Source organism: Sinohyriopsis cumingii, chromosome 8, assembly GCF_028554795.1.
Source record: "Sinohyriopsis cumingii isolate HCF-2022 chromosome 8, ASM2855479v2, whole genome shotgun sequence".
Classification (NCBI taxonomy): domain Eukaryota; kingdom Metazoa; phylum Mollusca; class Bivalvia; order Unionida; family Unionidae; genus Sinohyriopsis; species Sinohyriopsis cumingii.
The window spans coordinates 42,185,653-42,204,750 of NC_142968.1; the positions used below are offsets into that span (position 1 = coordinate 42,185,653).

Consider the following 19,098-nt stretch of genomic DNA (forward strand, 5'->3'; position numbering starts at 1 on the left):
TATATCTTTCCATAATGATGTATTAGGAATTAAGGACATTACACATATACATGCAGATGGACTGTATAACTTTATTGTCATGATTCTTTAAAAGCAGAGGGATAATTGTTGCATACTGTGTCAGTCAGAAATGTGGAATCTAAGACCTCAGGGGTTCAATGCAAGTTTACCAATCCCTTTTTCAGACCTATACAGCATATGCAACTTGTACTTCTATTTTATTTACTTTGTTATGTCATTATATATCAAATAACTGTCATTTTACACATCTTTTTGGAGAATACCTGCAACCATGGAGATGAGATAACAAGGCTAAGAAAAAGGAATTCTGAACTGGAAGCAGATAATGCAGCTCTTCTCATGGAAAACAGTGATTTGAAAGAGAGAGTTACTTCCCTTATCAGTGAACTTAGCCTGAAGGAAGCACACTGGTGTGAATTGGAAGAAAAGTTGAAATTAGAGGTAAATTCATTGAATAAAATATTTTGAAATGATGGTTAAAAGTTATTTTTAATTGTTTAGACCCTATGTTTATAAACAATTTATGAAAATTTCATAATTTGAAAAGTCTTTGATATTATGTTCTTGACATGGTTGATAATTTTTTGAAGGTAGAGAATGTGAAAAAATTTAAATTAATCTTAATAGTCATAAATTATAAAAAATTATTAATTTTATTCTTGAACTGGGAGTTTAAAATTTCCACAGATTTACAGAAACCACATTTTTTTCTCAGATGGTAAGCAAAAGTCTTACGAAGCATTGATGATGTTTTAAAGCTACGTTATTTATTTCACTCAGATTAATTTTAGTCAATTTGTTTTACATATTTGTTCATCAATAACACCAGATCTGCCACTACATAATGTTATTATACAAAATGTACCCATCTAGACTGTTTTCATGCAAAATGTACCCATCTAGACTGTTCTTCTACAAAATGTGCTCATCTAGACTGTTTTCATGCAAAATGTACCCATCTAGACTGTTTTCATACAAAATGTACCCATCTAGACTGTTTTCATGCAAAATGTACCCATCTAGACTGTTTTCATGCAAAATGTACCCATCTAGACTGTTTTCATACAAAATGTACCCATCTAGACTGCTTTCATACAAAATGTACCCAACTAGACTGTTTTCATACAAAATGTACCCATCTAGACTGTTTTCATGCAAAATGTGCTCCTCTAGACTGTTTTAATACAAAATGCACTCATCTAGACTGTTCTACAAAATGTGCCCATCTAGACTGTTTTCATACAAAGTGTACCCATCTAGACAGTTTTCATACCAAATGTGCTCATCTTGACTATGCTCAAACAAAATGCACTCATCTAGAATGTTCTTCTACAAAATGTGCTCCTCTAGACTGTTTTCGTACAAAATGTTCTCATTTGCATGTTTTCATACAAAGTATGCCCATCTAGACTGTTTTCATACAAAGTATGTCCATCTAGACTGTTTTTATACAAAATGTGCTCATTTAGACTTTTTATAAAAAGTGTGCTCCTCTAGACTGTTTTCATACAAAATGTTCTCATATAGACTGTTCTTCTACAAAATGTGCTCATCTAGACTGTTTTCATACAAAATGTTCTCATATAGACTGTTCTTCTACAAAATGTGCTCATCTAGACTGTTTTTATACAATGTTTGCTTCTCTAGACTGTTTTCATACAAAATGTGCTCATCTAGACTGTTTTCATACAAAATGTGCTCATCTAGATTGTTTTCATACAATGTGTGCTCATCTAGACTGTTTTCATACAAAATGTGCTCATCTATACTGTTTTCATACAAAATGTGCTCATCTAGACTGTTTTCGTACAAAATATGCTCCTCTAGACTGTTTTCATACAAAATGTGCTCATCTAGACTGTTTTCATACAAAATGTACCCATCTAGACTGTTTTCATACAAAATGTGCTCCTCTAGACTGTTTTCATACAAAATGTGCTCCTCTAGACTGTTTTCATACAAAATGTGCTCATCTAGACTGTTTTCATACAATGTGTGCTCATCTAGACTGTTTTCATACAAAATGTGCTCATCTAGACTGTTTTCATACAAAATGTGCTCCTCTAGACTGTTTTCATACAAAATGTGCTCCTCTAGACTGTTTTCATACAATGTGTGCTCATCTAGACTGTTTTCATACAAAATGTGCTCCTCTAGACTGTTTTCATACAAAATGTACCCATCTAGACTGTTTTCATACAAAATGTGCTCATCTAGACTGTTTTCATACAAAATATGCTCCTCTAGACTGTTTTCATACAAAATGTGCTCCTCTAGACTGTTTTCATACAAAATGTGCTCCTCTAGACTGTTTTCATACAATGTGTGCTCATCTAGACTGTTGTCATACAAAATGTGCTCATCTAGACTGTTTTCATACAAAATGTGCTCCTCTAGGCTGTTTTCATACAAAATGTGCTCCTCTAGACTGTTTTCATACAAAATGTGCTCATCTAGACTATGTTCGAACAAAATGAACTCGTCTGGACTGTGTTCATACAAATGCACTCATCTAGACTGTTCATCTACAAAATGTGCTCATCTGGACTGTTTTTATACATAATGTGCTCATCTAGACTATGTTCAGCAAAATATGCTAGTTTAGACTCTGCTCAAATAAAAGACACTGACCTAGACTGCATTCAACAAAACGTGCTCATCTAGACTATGTTCATTCAGAGTGTGCTCATCTAGATTGTTCACACAAAATGTGCTCATCTAGAGTGTTTTCATTTAAATTGTGCTTTTCTAGATTTCACATACAAAATATGCTCATCTAGAATGTGTTCACACAGACTGTTTTCATCTAGAATGTGTTCACACAGACTGTTTTCATCTAGAATGTGTTCACACAGACTGTTTTCATCTAGAATGTGTTCACACAGACTGTTTTCATCTAGAACATGTTCACACAGACTGTTTTCATCTAGAATGTTTTCACATAGACTGTTTTCATCTAGAATGTGTTCACACAGACTGTTTTCATCTAGAACATGTTCACACAGACTGTTTTCATCTAGAATGTGTTCACATAGACTGTTTTCATCTAGAATGTGTTCACACAGTTTTCATCTAGAATGTGTTCACACAGACTTTTCATCTAGAATGTGTTCACACAGAATGTTTTCATCTAGATTGTTCATACAGAATGTGCTCATCTAGATGGTGTTCATACAAAATGAACTCAACTAGACTGTGCTTAAACAAAATATCCTGATCTAGAATATATTCATGCACGATGTTCCTATCTAGACCGTGTTCATGCAGAATTTTCTTGTCTAGAATGTACTTCTACAAAATGTGCTCATCTAGACAGCTCCCATAACAGAATTTGGATTGATTCTAGTTTTTCCCAGTATCCTCTGTGGCTTGTACCCATCTGCATCTGACTGTGTAAAAGCACAATGTTGCTAACATTTGCATCAACATGTTTCAATTCTTTCAGATATTTTTTAACTAATATTCCAGGTCTGCATACAGGTACTATCATATCCATCTGACTCTTATATATTTGAAAAGAATTTTAAAAATTTCATGTAATAATACACTTTTATTTAGTCAGATGTATATAGGGTACAAACACAGTAGCAAAAAAAACTATTTTAGATATGCATTAGAATCAGAACAAATATATATTGAACACAACACTGTACAATTATTCTTATCATGACAGAAATACATCTTTAGAGAGGCAGATGAACACCGGTTATTGATTACTTTTTGACATTACAGTGGAAATATTTTTGGTCATGTAATATCAGATTATGTTTTTTGTATGATTTTTTGAATGATCTATCTGCAAAGGCTAGAAGACCCCCTGCACAATCAGCAAACCAACAATAAAACAATTTTTTGCAAAACCACAATTTAAAAAAAATGATACTACACAGTATATGGTGTTAAGGTATTTATCATTTCAGATGAAGAAATCATTTGGTGACAAGTACAAGGATTGGATGGAAGAAACAGAAAAAAGAATTAGTGAATTACAGGAAACAAATGCTCTGTTGTAAGTCTGTAGGTTTTTTAAATTCCAGATTTATCATAAAAGATCAAAATACTTAAATTGTATCTCTGGTTTTGCTAACATGAGATTCTAAAATTATATCTAAAATTAAATAAATATCTAATAGGAGTAATACAGTGGCCCCTGACTATAAAGCCACTCACTATACCAATGCCTTGTTATAATGAGGGTATGGTCACACACCCATTACATTTTTTTGTTTTATAATAGCTACTTAATTTATTGTATTTAAGTTTAGCAGTTGACTTATGAGAAGCAATTATAATATGGTTTTTATACCTTATTTATTGTTGTGTTTTTATTCAGCATTATGACACAGCATTTAATACCTTGTTTATTATTGTTTTTTTAATAAAATATTATCACACAGCATTTAATACCTTATTTATTGTTGTTTTTATTCAGTATTATGACACAGCATTTAATACCTTATTTATTGTTTTTATATACAATGTTATCACAGCATTTAATGCCTTATTTTTTTATTTTTTTTAATACAGTATTATCACACAGCATTTACTACCTTTTTATTGTTTTTTATACATAATTATCACACAGCATTTAATACCTTATTTATTGTTGCTCTTTTATGCAGTATTATGACACATCACTTAATACATTAATTATTGTTGTCTTTATGCATTATTATCACACAGCATTTAATACCTTATTTGCTGTTGTTTTTATGTAGTAGCATGACAGTTCTATGCTGAAGTGTGTTCTAACAAGGCTAAAATGAATAATGGAATATTTGAATTAGAATACCGTTGTGTGAATAACCAAGTAGTAAATTGGTATTCAGATATTTGTTGTTTTGTTTTAACTTAATAGTATTGCAGCACTATGTAAAAGTAACAGTGTGAAATGTAAGGTATGCAATGCTGAATTACTTTACAAGGGAACACTTTACAACAAGATAAATTGCCCTGAAATTCCAGCTCTGATTTGCAAGGTAATCAAATTCTCAAAATTCTAAATAGTGATATTGCTCACAACATTTTCCATATTCATTGTCATTCAGGTGCTCTTGCAAAGATAACATTTCATACGGCAAGATGATGAAGAATATGGTACAGAATGGGGGTTATATCAAAATCAACACAGTTCACATTTTGAAGGTGCTCTGAAGCTTGATTGATATGTACCAATTAAGTTCCAGAGCACCTTAAGATTGTGAACTGTTGTTTCATTAGGAGTAATTAGAGTCAATGACATTACCATCCCCACCCCCATCATCTTACCTCATAAAGTTAAATCTAGTATTTGATCTTTCATTTAAATTCATGAAGCCTTTTGATAGCAATGGATTCACAATGAACATAAAAATTGGACATTAACCGTTTTTTGAAAAAAATTCTTAAAGTCAGTAATACACATGTTTTTTCATATCACTGAAAAGTACATCAACATATATTTTAAATTCTGCCAAGATTATTTTGATTTTTCGTTCATATCCTGAAAATGACATTAGTTTGTTGGGAATCCTTCTTTATCTAAAAACCAGATGGCCAACCCCCCCCCCCCACTTTGTTGAGACAGGCAACTAGTTACCTGGTATCTGAAGCTACAATAAGTTACAGTGTACTGTTTAATGAAGGCTCAAGACCATATCACACCTGTTACAATGTACATCTTATATACAAGTTCAGGTTGATGCCAGCTTATGGATTTCAGTTAAAGCAGGTATTTGTCAGGTTTGAACATGAGTTTCTTGTGTCTCAACAGAAACTCTCACTGTCTGATTTGGGCATTTTATAGTTGTAGGAAAATATTAGTTTGGTCGGACATGTCCCACATATATGAGAAATTTTTGGAGGTTAGCAGTCATCATATCCAAGTTTAATTAAATTTAATTGGCCACATGTATATGCTATTGCAAACAAATCAATTATCATAGAAAGTTTTGAGATAGTTCCCATAGTAACTGAACAGATTGTTGAGTTTCTGCTCTTTATTACCTATATTCCATCTTCAGCTGTTAAGGAATGTTTATGGTCATACTGAGAGTGAAGATAAATGGGAAAAATAATGCCTACATTCGAGTTTTAGACTGAATTCTAACAAAACTTTACTCAAGACCCCTAAAATGTAATTTAGCAAATATTAATTTAGGAAAATTTGGTATTCATTTTGACTGATCTTCAGTATAAAGTGGTCTGACTGATAACATGGGTCAGTTTTATAGCTGTCATGAATAGCATTCTGCAAAATGGCAACATATTTATCTAGTGTGTGATCTTTTCTCAGACTGTTTTCATAGTGAAAACTCCATGATCATTTTCTCAAAGAATCTCAAAAGTCATTTTATCTGAAGGATTAACCTGATTAAACTTTTATCATTTATTTATATACCATTACATTTTTTTAAGCTTGTTGAAGTATTGGTATGTTTATGTTTGCTTTCGAAGATTTCATCTTGCCAAAAAAGATCATCTTTTTTAATTTCACACTTTCAGACCTTTCATTTTAAATCTACTAGCCATAAATGAGAGGAAGTTGTAGGATGGTCTGTTGTTGTCTGTCTATGATCTATTGTCTATTCATCAGTTAGCACAAGTTTGTATCACTTCAGTACTCCTCATAAACTACTTGGAGAATTGCCATGCAACTTTAAACACACCATCACTCAAAGTTTTTATCACTACAGTCCTTCTCACAAACTATTTGGAGAATTGCCATGCAACTTTAAACACACCATCACTCCAAGTTTGTATCACTACAGTACTCCTCACAAACTACTTAGAGAATTGCCATGCAACTTTAAACACACCATCACTCCAAGGTATTGTTGGCCCTAAATGAAAATTGTGTCCACCACAGTAGCCATGTTGAAAATGATGTTATTCCTTCTCATTTTGAAGGGATGGTCACTTCATCATTGGGTTTCTAAAGAAAGGTTTCTTATGATGTCTAGTTGGTCCTCAGTTTAAACGGTACTGATCTGACATTGATCCTGAAGCTCAAGTTATTGCAACTTCTTCTAATAGAAAAGTCATATCAACATTGGAATTGCATCAAAAAATTCTTATCCAGTTGGTCCTAAATGAAAATTTTTGCTGGTCTGACATCCAAAATATGGCCACCTTCTTAAAAATTGTTCTGTCATTACTTCTCCTAGATGGATGAACATATTGACATGAGGTTTTCACCAAAAGACTTCTTATGATGTCTCATTAGTCCTAAATGAAAATGGTGTTGATCTGATGTCCACTGTGCCTGCCATGGGAACTGTCTTGAAAATCTTGTTTCCACTACTTCTCCCAAATAGCAAGTCATATTTAAATTGTGCTTTTGCAAGATGACTTGTTATGGTTTCTAGCTGGTCCTAGAATGACATATGTCGATCTGATATCCAGTATGGCTGACATTATGATGGTCTTCTTGAAAATCTTGTTTTCAGTACTACTTCTGAATGGATATTATCTGTCAAAATGAGATTTTCACCAAAACACTTTTTATCATATCTTGTTAGTTGTAAAGGAAAATGGACCTGGTCGTACATACAATATGGCTGCCATGGTTGCCATCTTGAAAATCTCATTATAGCTTAAGAGTATCAGAGATGGTTTCAACACTCAATAGTCAGAAAGAAGGAAGAGCTAGTTTTATCTTGCATTCTTGGAAATACATTTATGGCCAATAGAGCATTAGTCCTTTTTGCAGGAATCCTGTTTTTATTTGGCAGTCAATAGCCATGTTTATGCTGATGTCCTTTAATAGCTAATATGTGCATACATAAATACATACTATTACTGTACATACATTCATACTATTACTCTACACACACACACACACACACACACACATAAATGCACGCACACATTGAACTATAGTACTGTAATGCTTTAAATTTCAACGTAGAAATATGAGAAGATGTTAGAAATTGTTCTTTCTTTTCAGACGATCATACTTGGAGAAACAACGGTCTGAGGCTGACCCTGCAGGAAGAGACTCCAAGAAATGACCTTTGACTTCTTCCCATTTATGGAATAGGAAAGTTTTATTCTGTCCAATGCCATAGATTTGCAAAGATGAATGCATATTTTTTAGAGCTAGGAATAGGTGTGCACTTGCCAGAAACCATGGCTGCTAAATAAGTTAGCTTTTTGATTGTGTTGTTACATACTCATATTAGTCTGGTTTATTTTCTCTCAGTAAGCATGGTGAGATAAAGGTATCACTTACCCATGGGTAAACAAGGTGAGATAAAGGTATCACTCACCCATGTGTAAGCATGGTGCGATAAAGGTATAACTTACCCATGTATAAGCAAGGTGAGATAAAGGTATCACTTACCCATATGTAAGCAATGCGAGATAAAGGTATCACTTACCCATATGTAAGCAAGGCGAGATAAAGGTATCACCATGTTCTGGTGGTGAGGGCATTAGCATTGTCAGTGTAAAGGTTCAACATTATTGGGATTTTTGTTGTTGCTGCAAGTTAGGGACAGTACATCATTGCAAGGGTTTTGATGAGAATTACTTACACAAGTGTACACAAGCAAAAGAAAAAGTCCTGCTAGTGTCAATTATCAAGTTTTAATTTATCTATCTGTTGACATAGCACACAGCTATAATGTATAGTGAGTATTTTTCATGTACTTAAATTTTGCCATTTTGTGGAAAAACAGGATTTTAATTGTAGTTGCTATATATTCTCGCATTTAAACCAAATAATTTTTGGAAAAATAAAAGACTGGAAAAAAAGAGATCAGCTTATTCAGATGACAATGTCTGAACTTAAAAATATTGAAGTTTATTTATTTACTGCTGGTGTACAGTATTATCATAGATCATTGAAGACGAGATCACATGCCTGATCTGAACCCCCAGGAATCCTGTACGTATGGGTCTTGCACTTTTTCATGTTGTTCCGATTCAGTTTGGGGGTTTGGCTTATATATGAATGGGATTACATGTGTGTACTAAAGGTTGTCAATTTTGCACTTTCTGGATGTAAAGGTATTTGGTAGAATCTACTTTTTGCATCAGGTTTGGAGAAGACAGAGGAGCATCAGTGATATGTCTTTCTAGAGTAGGGAGCATATATCTTTCCTGTTTAACAGCCTCATTGAACTTCTTCAAGTCGACACAAAATCTGACTTTGCCATTTTTCTTAGGGACTGTATCCATAGGCACACACCATTCTGTGGGCTCAGTTACTTCCTCAATGATGCCTTCCTGCTGCATATGGAGCAGTTCTTCTTTCTTTCACCTTCGACAAGAAGGGAAATGGTACATGCCTAGGTGCAGCTATACTGTATGGCCTGGCATCATCCTGGAGTATGATCTTTACTGGCTAGCTCTTCAGCAGGCCAAAGTGCCCAAAGGCTGTTTTGTTCTCTTCGACTCTTTTCACAAGACCCATTGCATGTGCAACTGTATGTCTAAGGAGATTATTGGCATGTGGTCCCTTAATGTCAAATACCCAAAACTGGTATGAATTTTCTTATAGGTAGTCTGTGCCATAAACTCGCCTCTTGAATCAAGAATCCCTCCAGTGCTGCACAACTTGGATTCCAGTTGTCTCAGCTTTGGTTTTGTTGGAAGAGTACTGTATGTTGTTTCAGATATAACTGTTGCATCTGCCCCAGTGTCGATTTTGAAGTGAATTGAGGCTCCAACAATGTTCTAAATCACACCCCATGCCTCCTTATCATCATCACACATAGCTACTGAGCCAAGGAAGAATACTTCTTGGTATTCTGCATAATCTGTAGCTGGTGTTTCTTTGAATGTGACCTCATTTACTCTTTTTGAGCGATAGACAATGGCAAAGTCGTCAAGTTTGTTACAACTTCTGTACCGTTTTCGTTTAGCGGGACATCTTTCACTTCTACCATGCATCCTGTTGCATTTGTGACATATTTGTTGTGCTGTTGTTTGACCAGTCTGATTTAGTTTTTGCCATTGACACTGTCCATTTTGGTTGTTCGATCCTGGTTTAGTGCCTGATGCTTTGTTCTGTTTAGAAATTTCATCCAAATCTTTGATTGTCATGCTTTGGTCATGTAACTGACTTTTTACCAGTTCAGACTGTCTTGCTATTTCTATGGCCTTCACTGAGTTAAGGTCAGCCTTCATTTGTAGCTTTTCCAAAACCTCTTTATCCAGAATTCTAATTACAAGACGATTTCTTGTTGCTTCATGCTTTTGTGCCCCAAACTCACAATGATTGGCAATTTCATACATCTTTCTTACAAATTCCTCCACTGACTCTCCTGGTTTTTGACTCCATGAAAACAGGCTCTTTTGTGGTTTACATTGCTCCTGGGGATGAAATTGTCATTAAATTTCAGCAAAACTGGGGTGTACTTATTAGCATCTTCATCGTTAGCAAACTCAAATGATTTAAAAATTTGTTCTGCTTCTTTCCACATTGCATATATTATTGAACTTACTTAAACTACCTCATATTTCTTATTTAGTTTGGTGGTGATCCTAAAACGATTCCAATCTAGCCACTTCACTGGCTTCCCAAAGTTAAAGCTCTCCGGTGCCTGGAATTTTGCCACTTTCACCCACTGCAAAAGTTTATGTATCTTTTGGAGTCACGTCTGACACCATGTCATGAAAACAAGGGAGTCTCAAATTGTTACACAAACAGTATTTATTCACACACATTCTGAGTACACATCAATAAGCTTCCATGATGGATCATGGTGACCCCTGCCTCTAATGTTGTAGCTACTAAGGGAAGGAAATATTAATTAGAAACTAGCAAGTAAACTACGATACCACACAATATGGTAGTTATTTTTTAACAATTGTATATCTGGAGAGGTTTAAAAAAATTAAATGCTAACTTTTGATGGAATCTACTTTTGTTATCATACCTGAAAATGCTCAATGACTAAAAAATTTCCACCATAAAAATTTTCTCAATATGGGCATTATTTATTTATAGAAGATAATCAAAATCAAATCCAATTATCCAATAATCAGACCTTGCTGTGCTGAAACTGTTTGAGCACAAATCTTTCCCCTGTTTGTCTGTCCTTTTGACATTAATTTCCACAGCTCATCTTTACAATGGTTGTTTGATTTCAACCATTGTTAACGTGCATCTTTATAGCGATATGACTTTGATTTCCATGGTTCCTTGAAATCAGTTTTATGAGTTATGGTTCCATGTAGTCAGACCCTTCAACATTGCTGTCTTCAGTTCATATGATTTCCAGGTTGCCACTGTTTGCTTGTCCTGTTAAACTTCAGTGTTGCCAATTTAATTAATTAATATCAATACTGAATTTGATCCAAATGTAGTTTGCACCTTTATGTTAAAAAGACCTCACACAAGGTTAGTTTCCATATTTTTACAATATGATTGTGACGAGTTGTGACTCCTGACTTTACACTCCTGAGGCTTTTACAAGTGCTGTAGTGAGTACACAAGCACACTTCAAGTACATTTTAATCTAGAGTTCATATATGAGACTCAAATACTAGAGAAAATAATAGGAGACAACTTCTGCTGAAAATTTGGAAGCTGTTTAACTTGTTTAAAAATTCTCACTTGGGTTAAATTTGATTTACGGTAGGCTCAGAGACTTGTATATCATGTGTATGGAAGTCCTGTATACTGTACTGATATTTGTCCTGTTTGTTCCAGCAGGATTACTTGACCTATTTCAAGTTAGACCATCAAGTTGTTTGTTGCTACTCTTTATTATTATTTTCTGACAAAAACTGGTCCCCCAGAACAACCATGGATAATCTACATGCACGAGTCATTTGTTTACAAGAGCAACAAACACTGAGCCACTGGACTACTTGAGGGAAGGATTGCTAATAAGGAGGAATTATTTTGAAAGATTTGGTGCGACAGATTTCTTGAAGAGTGATTAGACCTACCATCTTCTTCTTCCTCAAAACATAATTCTTTTGTTGTAAGCTGCCCTAAATCTAAATTTCATTGAAACAGAGTATGCATAACATAAATGGCTCTGACTTTTCAGAAAATAATAGGAAGTGGCTGGTAACAATTTATTGGGCAAACTTTCATGTTAACACTACATACAGTCTGACAGACGCATACATTAGAAGTTGATGCATATTTATGACAGTCACACTGAACTGAACTTTCTTTATTTTATTGTTTTATTTCTGTTCAATTTATTTGATTTAGGATTGAACAAACTTACAAATGACAGTATTTTACAAGACCATCCAATTGGTTATGCAAAATTCATTGATTGGACATAAATTATGTACCAGGAATTTTCAGTATAATCATATTTCCTTGTTTGCTTTGTATATAATGGGACCCAAGTCTGTAAAAAATGTTTAATAAAACTGTTTTGCCCTGAAAATTTAAACAGTAAAAACAAAATTTATCATCAGAAATACATGAATAACATTGATTTTATTGAATCAGTTGTTATTCTTTAAATTCCATGTTTGTTAATATTCAGTTATGTTATTTGATTGCTTATGTCAAGGAATGTTGTCTTAATGTTATCTCAAGCCATTCCTTTCATTCATATGATTTTTACTTAATATTGTTATGCTGTAATTATTATGTCTGTGTGTTACTCATTCAGTTCATTATTCAAGTACAGCAAGACTGTCCTTTTAATACTTCACTGCCTTTAATGTAACTGTCATGTAATTAGGGCAGCAGCATTGTACCTGTTGTAGCTGCTCTGTGCTCACTTCAGCTGTATTGTACTTGGTACAGCTGGTGTTGTGCTTTCTTCAATTGTACTATACTTAATACAGCTGTACGGTAAAAAAAGAATATCAGAACATGTGCCAGGTGTTGTTATTTTTTTAGCATAAATCTCTTGAGTATGTCACAGACTGTTACAAAAAACTCAATGCCATGAAGAAGTAATGCACAATATATATGCATTGGTTATAGCTATAAATTCAGTCAGATGTTTGCAACATTATTTGCCTTCCTGTTACGTGTGACGTCACTGTTTAACACAGATGATTGTGACATTATGTGTCTACTCATGGCACGTAATGTCTACTCATGGCATGTGATGTCCACTCATGGCACATGATGTCACCATCTAACACAGATGATTGAAACATTATGTGACTAACAATGGCATGTGATGTCACTATCTAACACAGATGATTGTAACATTATGTGCCTACCCTACCCATATCACATGATGTCATAGTCTAACACATATGCTTGTAGCATTATGTGTCCACCTATTGTGATGTCACAGTCTAAAAGATGATTGTAATATTATGTGTCTACCTGTGGCACATGATGTCACAGTCTTACAGATGATTGTAACATTATGTGTCTCCTTATTGTGATGTCACTATCTAACACACTCAGACTAGTTCATATCAGAACTATTTTTGTTTTTTGTAAAGTGTCAATTTTTGGGGATTTTATGGTTGTAACCCAACAGACTTAAAGACCTGATGAATGGTGATCTACAGTAACAGATTTAATGAATGGTGATGTACTGTTAGAGATTTAATGAATGGTGATGTACTGTTAGAGATTTAATGAATGGTGACGTACTGTGACAGATTTAAAGACCTGATTGACAGTGGTTCTACAGTGACAGATTTAATGAATGGTGATGTACTGTTAGAGATTTAATGAATGGTGATGTACTGTGACAGATTTAAAGACCTGATTGACAGTGGTTCTACAGTAACAGATTTAATGAATGGTGATGTACTGTTAGAGATTTAATGAATGGTGATGTACTGTGACAGATTTAAAGACACGATTGACAGTGGTTCTACAGTGACAGATTTAATGAATGGTGATGTACTGTTAGAGATTTAATGAATGGTGATGTACTGTGACAGATTTAAAGACCTGATTGACAGTGGTTCTACAGTGACAGATTTAATGAATCGTGATCTACTGTTAGAGATTTAATGAATGGTGATCTTCTGTAACAGATTTAATGAATGGTGATGTGCTGTGACAGATTTAAAGACCTGATTGACAGTGGTTCTACAATGACATATTTAACGACCTACTGTTAGAGATTTAATGAATGGGGATCTGCCATTAGAGATTTAATGAATGGGGATCTGCTGTAAGAGATTTAATGAATGGGGATCTGCCATAAGAGATTTAATGAATGGGGATCTGCCATAAGAGATTTAATGATTTAATGAATGGTGATCTACTGTGACAGATTTAAAGACCTACTGTTATAGATTTAATGAATCATGATCTACTGTGACAGATTTAAAGACCTACTGTTATAGATTTAATGAATGGGGATCTGCTGTAAGAGATTTAATGAATGGTGATCTACTGTGACAGATTTAAAGACCTACTGTTATAGATTTAATGAATGGGGATCTGCCGTAAGAGATTTAATGAATGGGGATCTGCCATAAGAGATTTAATAATTTAATGAATGATGATCTACTGTAACAGACTTAAAGACCTGAGGAACAGTGGTTCTACTGTGATAGACTTAAAAACATTATGGACATTGGTTCTACCATGTCAGATTTAAAGACATGATGAACAGTGATTCTACTTTGACAGATTTAAAGACCTGATTGACAGTGGTTCTACTGTGACAGATTTAAAGACCTAATGAACATTAATTCTACTGTCATAGATTTAAAGATATGATGAACAGTGATTCTGCTTTGAAAATAATTGGCCTCTTAACCAATCTGCAGATTAATTGCTGATGAAAACTCTGCTTGTTTATTATGAAACCTGGATAAATTGACACTCACAAAAATAAATGAATTAAAACATACCGAAAAGGCTTTAAATTATATATGATGTTGTTTTGATACTCTTCTAGGATTTTTGTCCAGGTGTGATGTACATAATTTTTATAACACCTCATGAAAATGACAGTGTCAATGATTGATTTATAGAATATCATGTTTCAGGTAGCAAAATGTTGACTCTTCCTCATGCAGTCATGGTTTGCAGCCTTGTTTGATTTGGGTTATCACCCTTGTTTTATGTAAGATATGAAAATACAAGTGCAAAGCTTGAGTAGAATATGACTTGCCTTGGGTCATATCTCCCCTAACAAGGGCAACCAATATATAATGTTACCCTGCCAAGTTTAATATTCCATTGTGAGATACATCCTTATCTTACCCTGCCAAGTTTTATGTCCCAGTGTGAGATAATGCTTGTGTTACCCTGCCAAGGTATATAACCCAGAGTGAGACACATCTTTATCTTAGCCATCTAGGTTTTGCATCACACTGTGAGATACATCTTTATGTTATGCTGCCATGTTTATTTCACAGAATGAGATACATTTTTATGTTGCCCTGCCAAATTTTATTTCCCAATGTGAGATACAGTTTTATGTTACCATTCCTCATCTTCTATCCTAGAGTTTGACACATTTTTGTCTTAACCTGCCATGTTTTGTATCTTGGTGTGAGATGCATCTTTATCTTTATATTACCATGCCAAATTGTATGTCCCAGTGTGAGATACACCTTTATGTTCCCATGCCAAGTTGTATGCCCCAATGTGAGATACATCTTTATGTTACCATGTCAAATTTTATATTCCAGTGTGAGATATATCTTTATGTTACCATGCCAAGTTTTATGTCCCAATGTGAGATACATGTTTATGTTACCTGATGTTTTTATCACATCACAATATTGATGTTTTTTGGCCAGGTTTTATTTCAGTGTGGGTTATATCATTATAATGTGACATGATTTTGATAAATATATTTTTGATAATCTGATTGGTACACACAAAACTTTTCATGACAATGTTGAATATTATCTATACCCTGAAATTATTTAAATGTATCTGGGACGTGAATGCATGAAACTGTGACACTGAGTGGCAGATAATATACATTGTTTGTTTGTGTCATGGATGAGGGCATGTATTTGGTACATATTTACCACAAATGACATAAATCTAGGTTCATTTTCATGATGTTTTGTTTTCCATATTATGACTGTCAAATGTAGAGTTGTATATTAACACCCAACAAATGATAGCCTTAAAAGTTTAAGAAAAGTATTTTTTTATAACCATTCATTAGGTAGACTGTTTTAAGTCTAAGTCTGTCTTATGCATTCACTCATTGGTCTGTGATGAAATTTAAAACAGATTTGATTCTTTCAGTCTGTAATGATTTTGTATATGTACATATATATGTTTTGGACTTTTTGTACTTATCAATGTTGTTTAGTAAATTTTATTTTATTTTACATTATTTTAGCTTTTGCTTATCCATGACAGTGAGGTGTATCAAGTAATTTTAAGATACCGATTTTTATATTCATCCTGCTTTGAAAGAAGTCTATTCATTTTGATCGTTGTTGTTATTGTTTCCCCATCTTGCTATAAGGCCAGGTAAACTTATGGTATTGGCATCAGTCTTTTGTGAGTTGAATGTAATGTGATGTGTTGTCCATCAATAGTTAAGATTTCATCTTTTCAAAAACCACTGTACCAATTTCAACAAACTTGGCAGAGGACACTATAGCATAAAGGCCTTTGAAATTTTGGCAGAGGACACTATAGCATAAAGGCCTTTGAAATTTTGACAGAGGACACTATAGCATAAAGGCCTTTGAAATTTTGGCAGAGGACACCATAGCATAAAGGCCTTTGAAATTTTGACAGAGGACACTATAGCATAAAGGCCTTTGAAATTTTGACAGAGGACACTATAGCATAAAGGCCTTTGAAATTGTCCAGATGATATTGATTCAATGTCAAATATGGTGGCTATTACTAAAAATAGAAAAACCATCAAACAACTGCTTGTTAAGAACTGTAAAACAGAATTTGACCAAATTTAATAGAAAGCATCCTTGCATAAAGTCTTTTTAAGTCAGATGCCAGTCCACTTCCAGATAAGACCACCACTAGTAAAAATAGGTGAACATCCAAACAACTTCAAAATAACTACTCAACATAATCTGACCATATTTAACCAGTGGCATGCTGGCATGAAGGCCTTTTAGTTTCATACAAATAGTGCCCATATTTCATCAAATGTGGCCTTTGTTAGAAATATGGCCCATCCATCATCAAGTGTGGCCTTTGTTACAAATATGGCCCATCCATCATCAAGTGTAGCCTTTGTTACAAATAATGCCTATCCATCATCAAGTGTGGCCTTCATTACAGATATGGCCCATCCATCATCAAGTGTGGTCTTTGTTACAAATAATGCCCATCCATCATCAAGTGTGGCCTTTGTTACAAATAATGCCCATCCATTACCAAGTGTGGCCTTTGTTACAAATAATGCCCATCCATCATCAAGTGTGGCCTTTGTTACAAATATGGCCCATCCATCATCAAGTGTGGCCTTTGTTACAAATAATGCCCATCCATCATCAAGTGTCGCCTTTGTTACAGAAGCAGGAAAAATCATCTTTAAGTGACTTATTGTAAAAATGGTGGAACATAATAAGGCCACATTTGATAGAAAATAGACCTTTATTTTTTATATACAAATAATGTTGATCCATATTAAAAGTTCCCAAGTTAAATAAAACATAGACTTGTATCTTCTAACTGGTATTTATTATGGATCATCTCACACACACACACACACACACACACACACACAAACACACACACACACATATATATATATATATATATATATATATATATATATATATATATATATATATATATATATATATATATATATATATATAATTTCTACACATTTATTCATATATAGCCAGCATCATCCTAATATGATGTTAAACCCTGTACAAGATACATTACTATTTTGCAAGGAATTTTAGTTTAGACAAAGCAGTGTTTCTTGGATATCAGATGGACCATCTTCAGAAGGGACCTGGATTAGCAGAAGGATTTCTGATTATTTAGAATACCCTATCTATGTACAACAAACCAAAATTTGTATCATATTGTAGCAGACTGTCTGTTGATTCCTTAAAGTGGTGATACAGTTGCTAAATAAGGACCAATATAAATATTTTAGTCTATTTCTATGGTAACCATGGAAATGTATAAAAAGCAATAATTCTGCATGTTAGCTTATATTCCACCTTGGATGGTTTAATCTTTAGTGCAGAAGGTATGTCATAACCTTCAATGATATTCCTATTTATTAATGAGCATTGTTGTCAGTAAAAATTAGCTGAGGATGTTCAAAGAGAGAAATGGTGGAGACCACACCAGAAGACTTTTAATATGATTTCCAGGATGCACATTCTTTCTTGTTTTGTAATCATGGCATAGTGTGAAAAACCTCAGTCTAATTTCTTCAGGAAGTTAGAATAATTTTTCATCAATCCATTTTCAAAAATCTCTTCATTGGTTCTTTTGTTACATTGAGTCAGTACTGTTTAATTCAAGGTGAACTTTATCTGCAAACTAATTTTTGTCTTTGCCACAGGACAAAAAAAAACAGCTGGTCAAAGGTATTTGAGTAATCTCCCTTTATTGGATGCCTATGAGGTTCATTTTCAGAATTTCTTACAACAAATAGATACTACTTTATGATTTGTAGTATAAAGTCTGATTTCCTTTTGAAGATCTAACAAGATACATATCAAAGGAGTTAATGAAAACTTTATAGAAATTAAGAATGTGGTTAAGAAATGTCAATAAATCAGTAACACCAGTATATGCTGTAAACATGATAATAACACCAGTATATGCTGTAAACATGATAATAACACCAGTATATGCTGTAAACATGATAATACCACCAGTATATGCTGTAAACATGATAATACCACCAGTATATGCTGTAAACATGATAATAACACCAGTATATGCTGTAAACATGATAATAACACCAGTATATGCTGTAAACATGATAATAACACCAGTATATGCTGTGAACATGATAATAGCACCAGTATATGCTGTGAACATGATAATAACACCAGTATATGCTGTAAACATGATAATAACACCAGTATATGCTGTAAACATGATAATAACACCAGTATATGCTGTAAACATCATAATAACACCAGTATATGCTGTAAACATGATAATAACACCAGTATATCATGTAAACATGATAATAACACCAGTATATCCTGTAAACATAATAATAACACCAGTAAATGCTATAAATGTGATAGTAACACTAA

The 19,098-nt window shown here is 33.7% G+C and overlaps 1 protein-coding gene across 1 annotated transcript in view; it reads left to right on the top strand.

Annotated features, from left to right (window-relative positions):
• The window catches only part of LOC149793369 (uncharacterized), a 29,175-nt gene extending 12,863 nt beyond the window's left edge, over nucleotides 1–16,312 (top strand). The window contains exons 5-7 of the mRNA XM_089967348.1: nucleotides 280–462; nucleotides 3,942–4,030; nucleotides 7,949–16,312. Coding sequence (XP_089823474.1) covers nucleotides 280–462; nucleotides 3,942–4,030; nucleotides 7,949–8,012 — 336 coding nt within the window. The 3' untranslated portion in view covers nucleotides 8,013–16,312. The remainder of the gene's footprint in view (nucleotides 1–279; nucleotides 463–3,941; nucleotides 4,031–7,948) is intronic.
• Nucleotides 16,313–19,098: the final 2,786 nt, after the last annotated feature.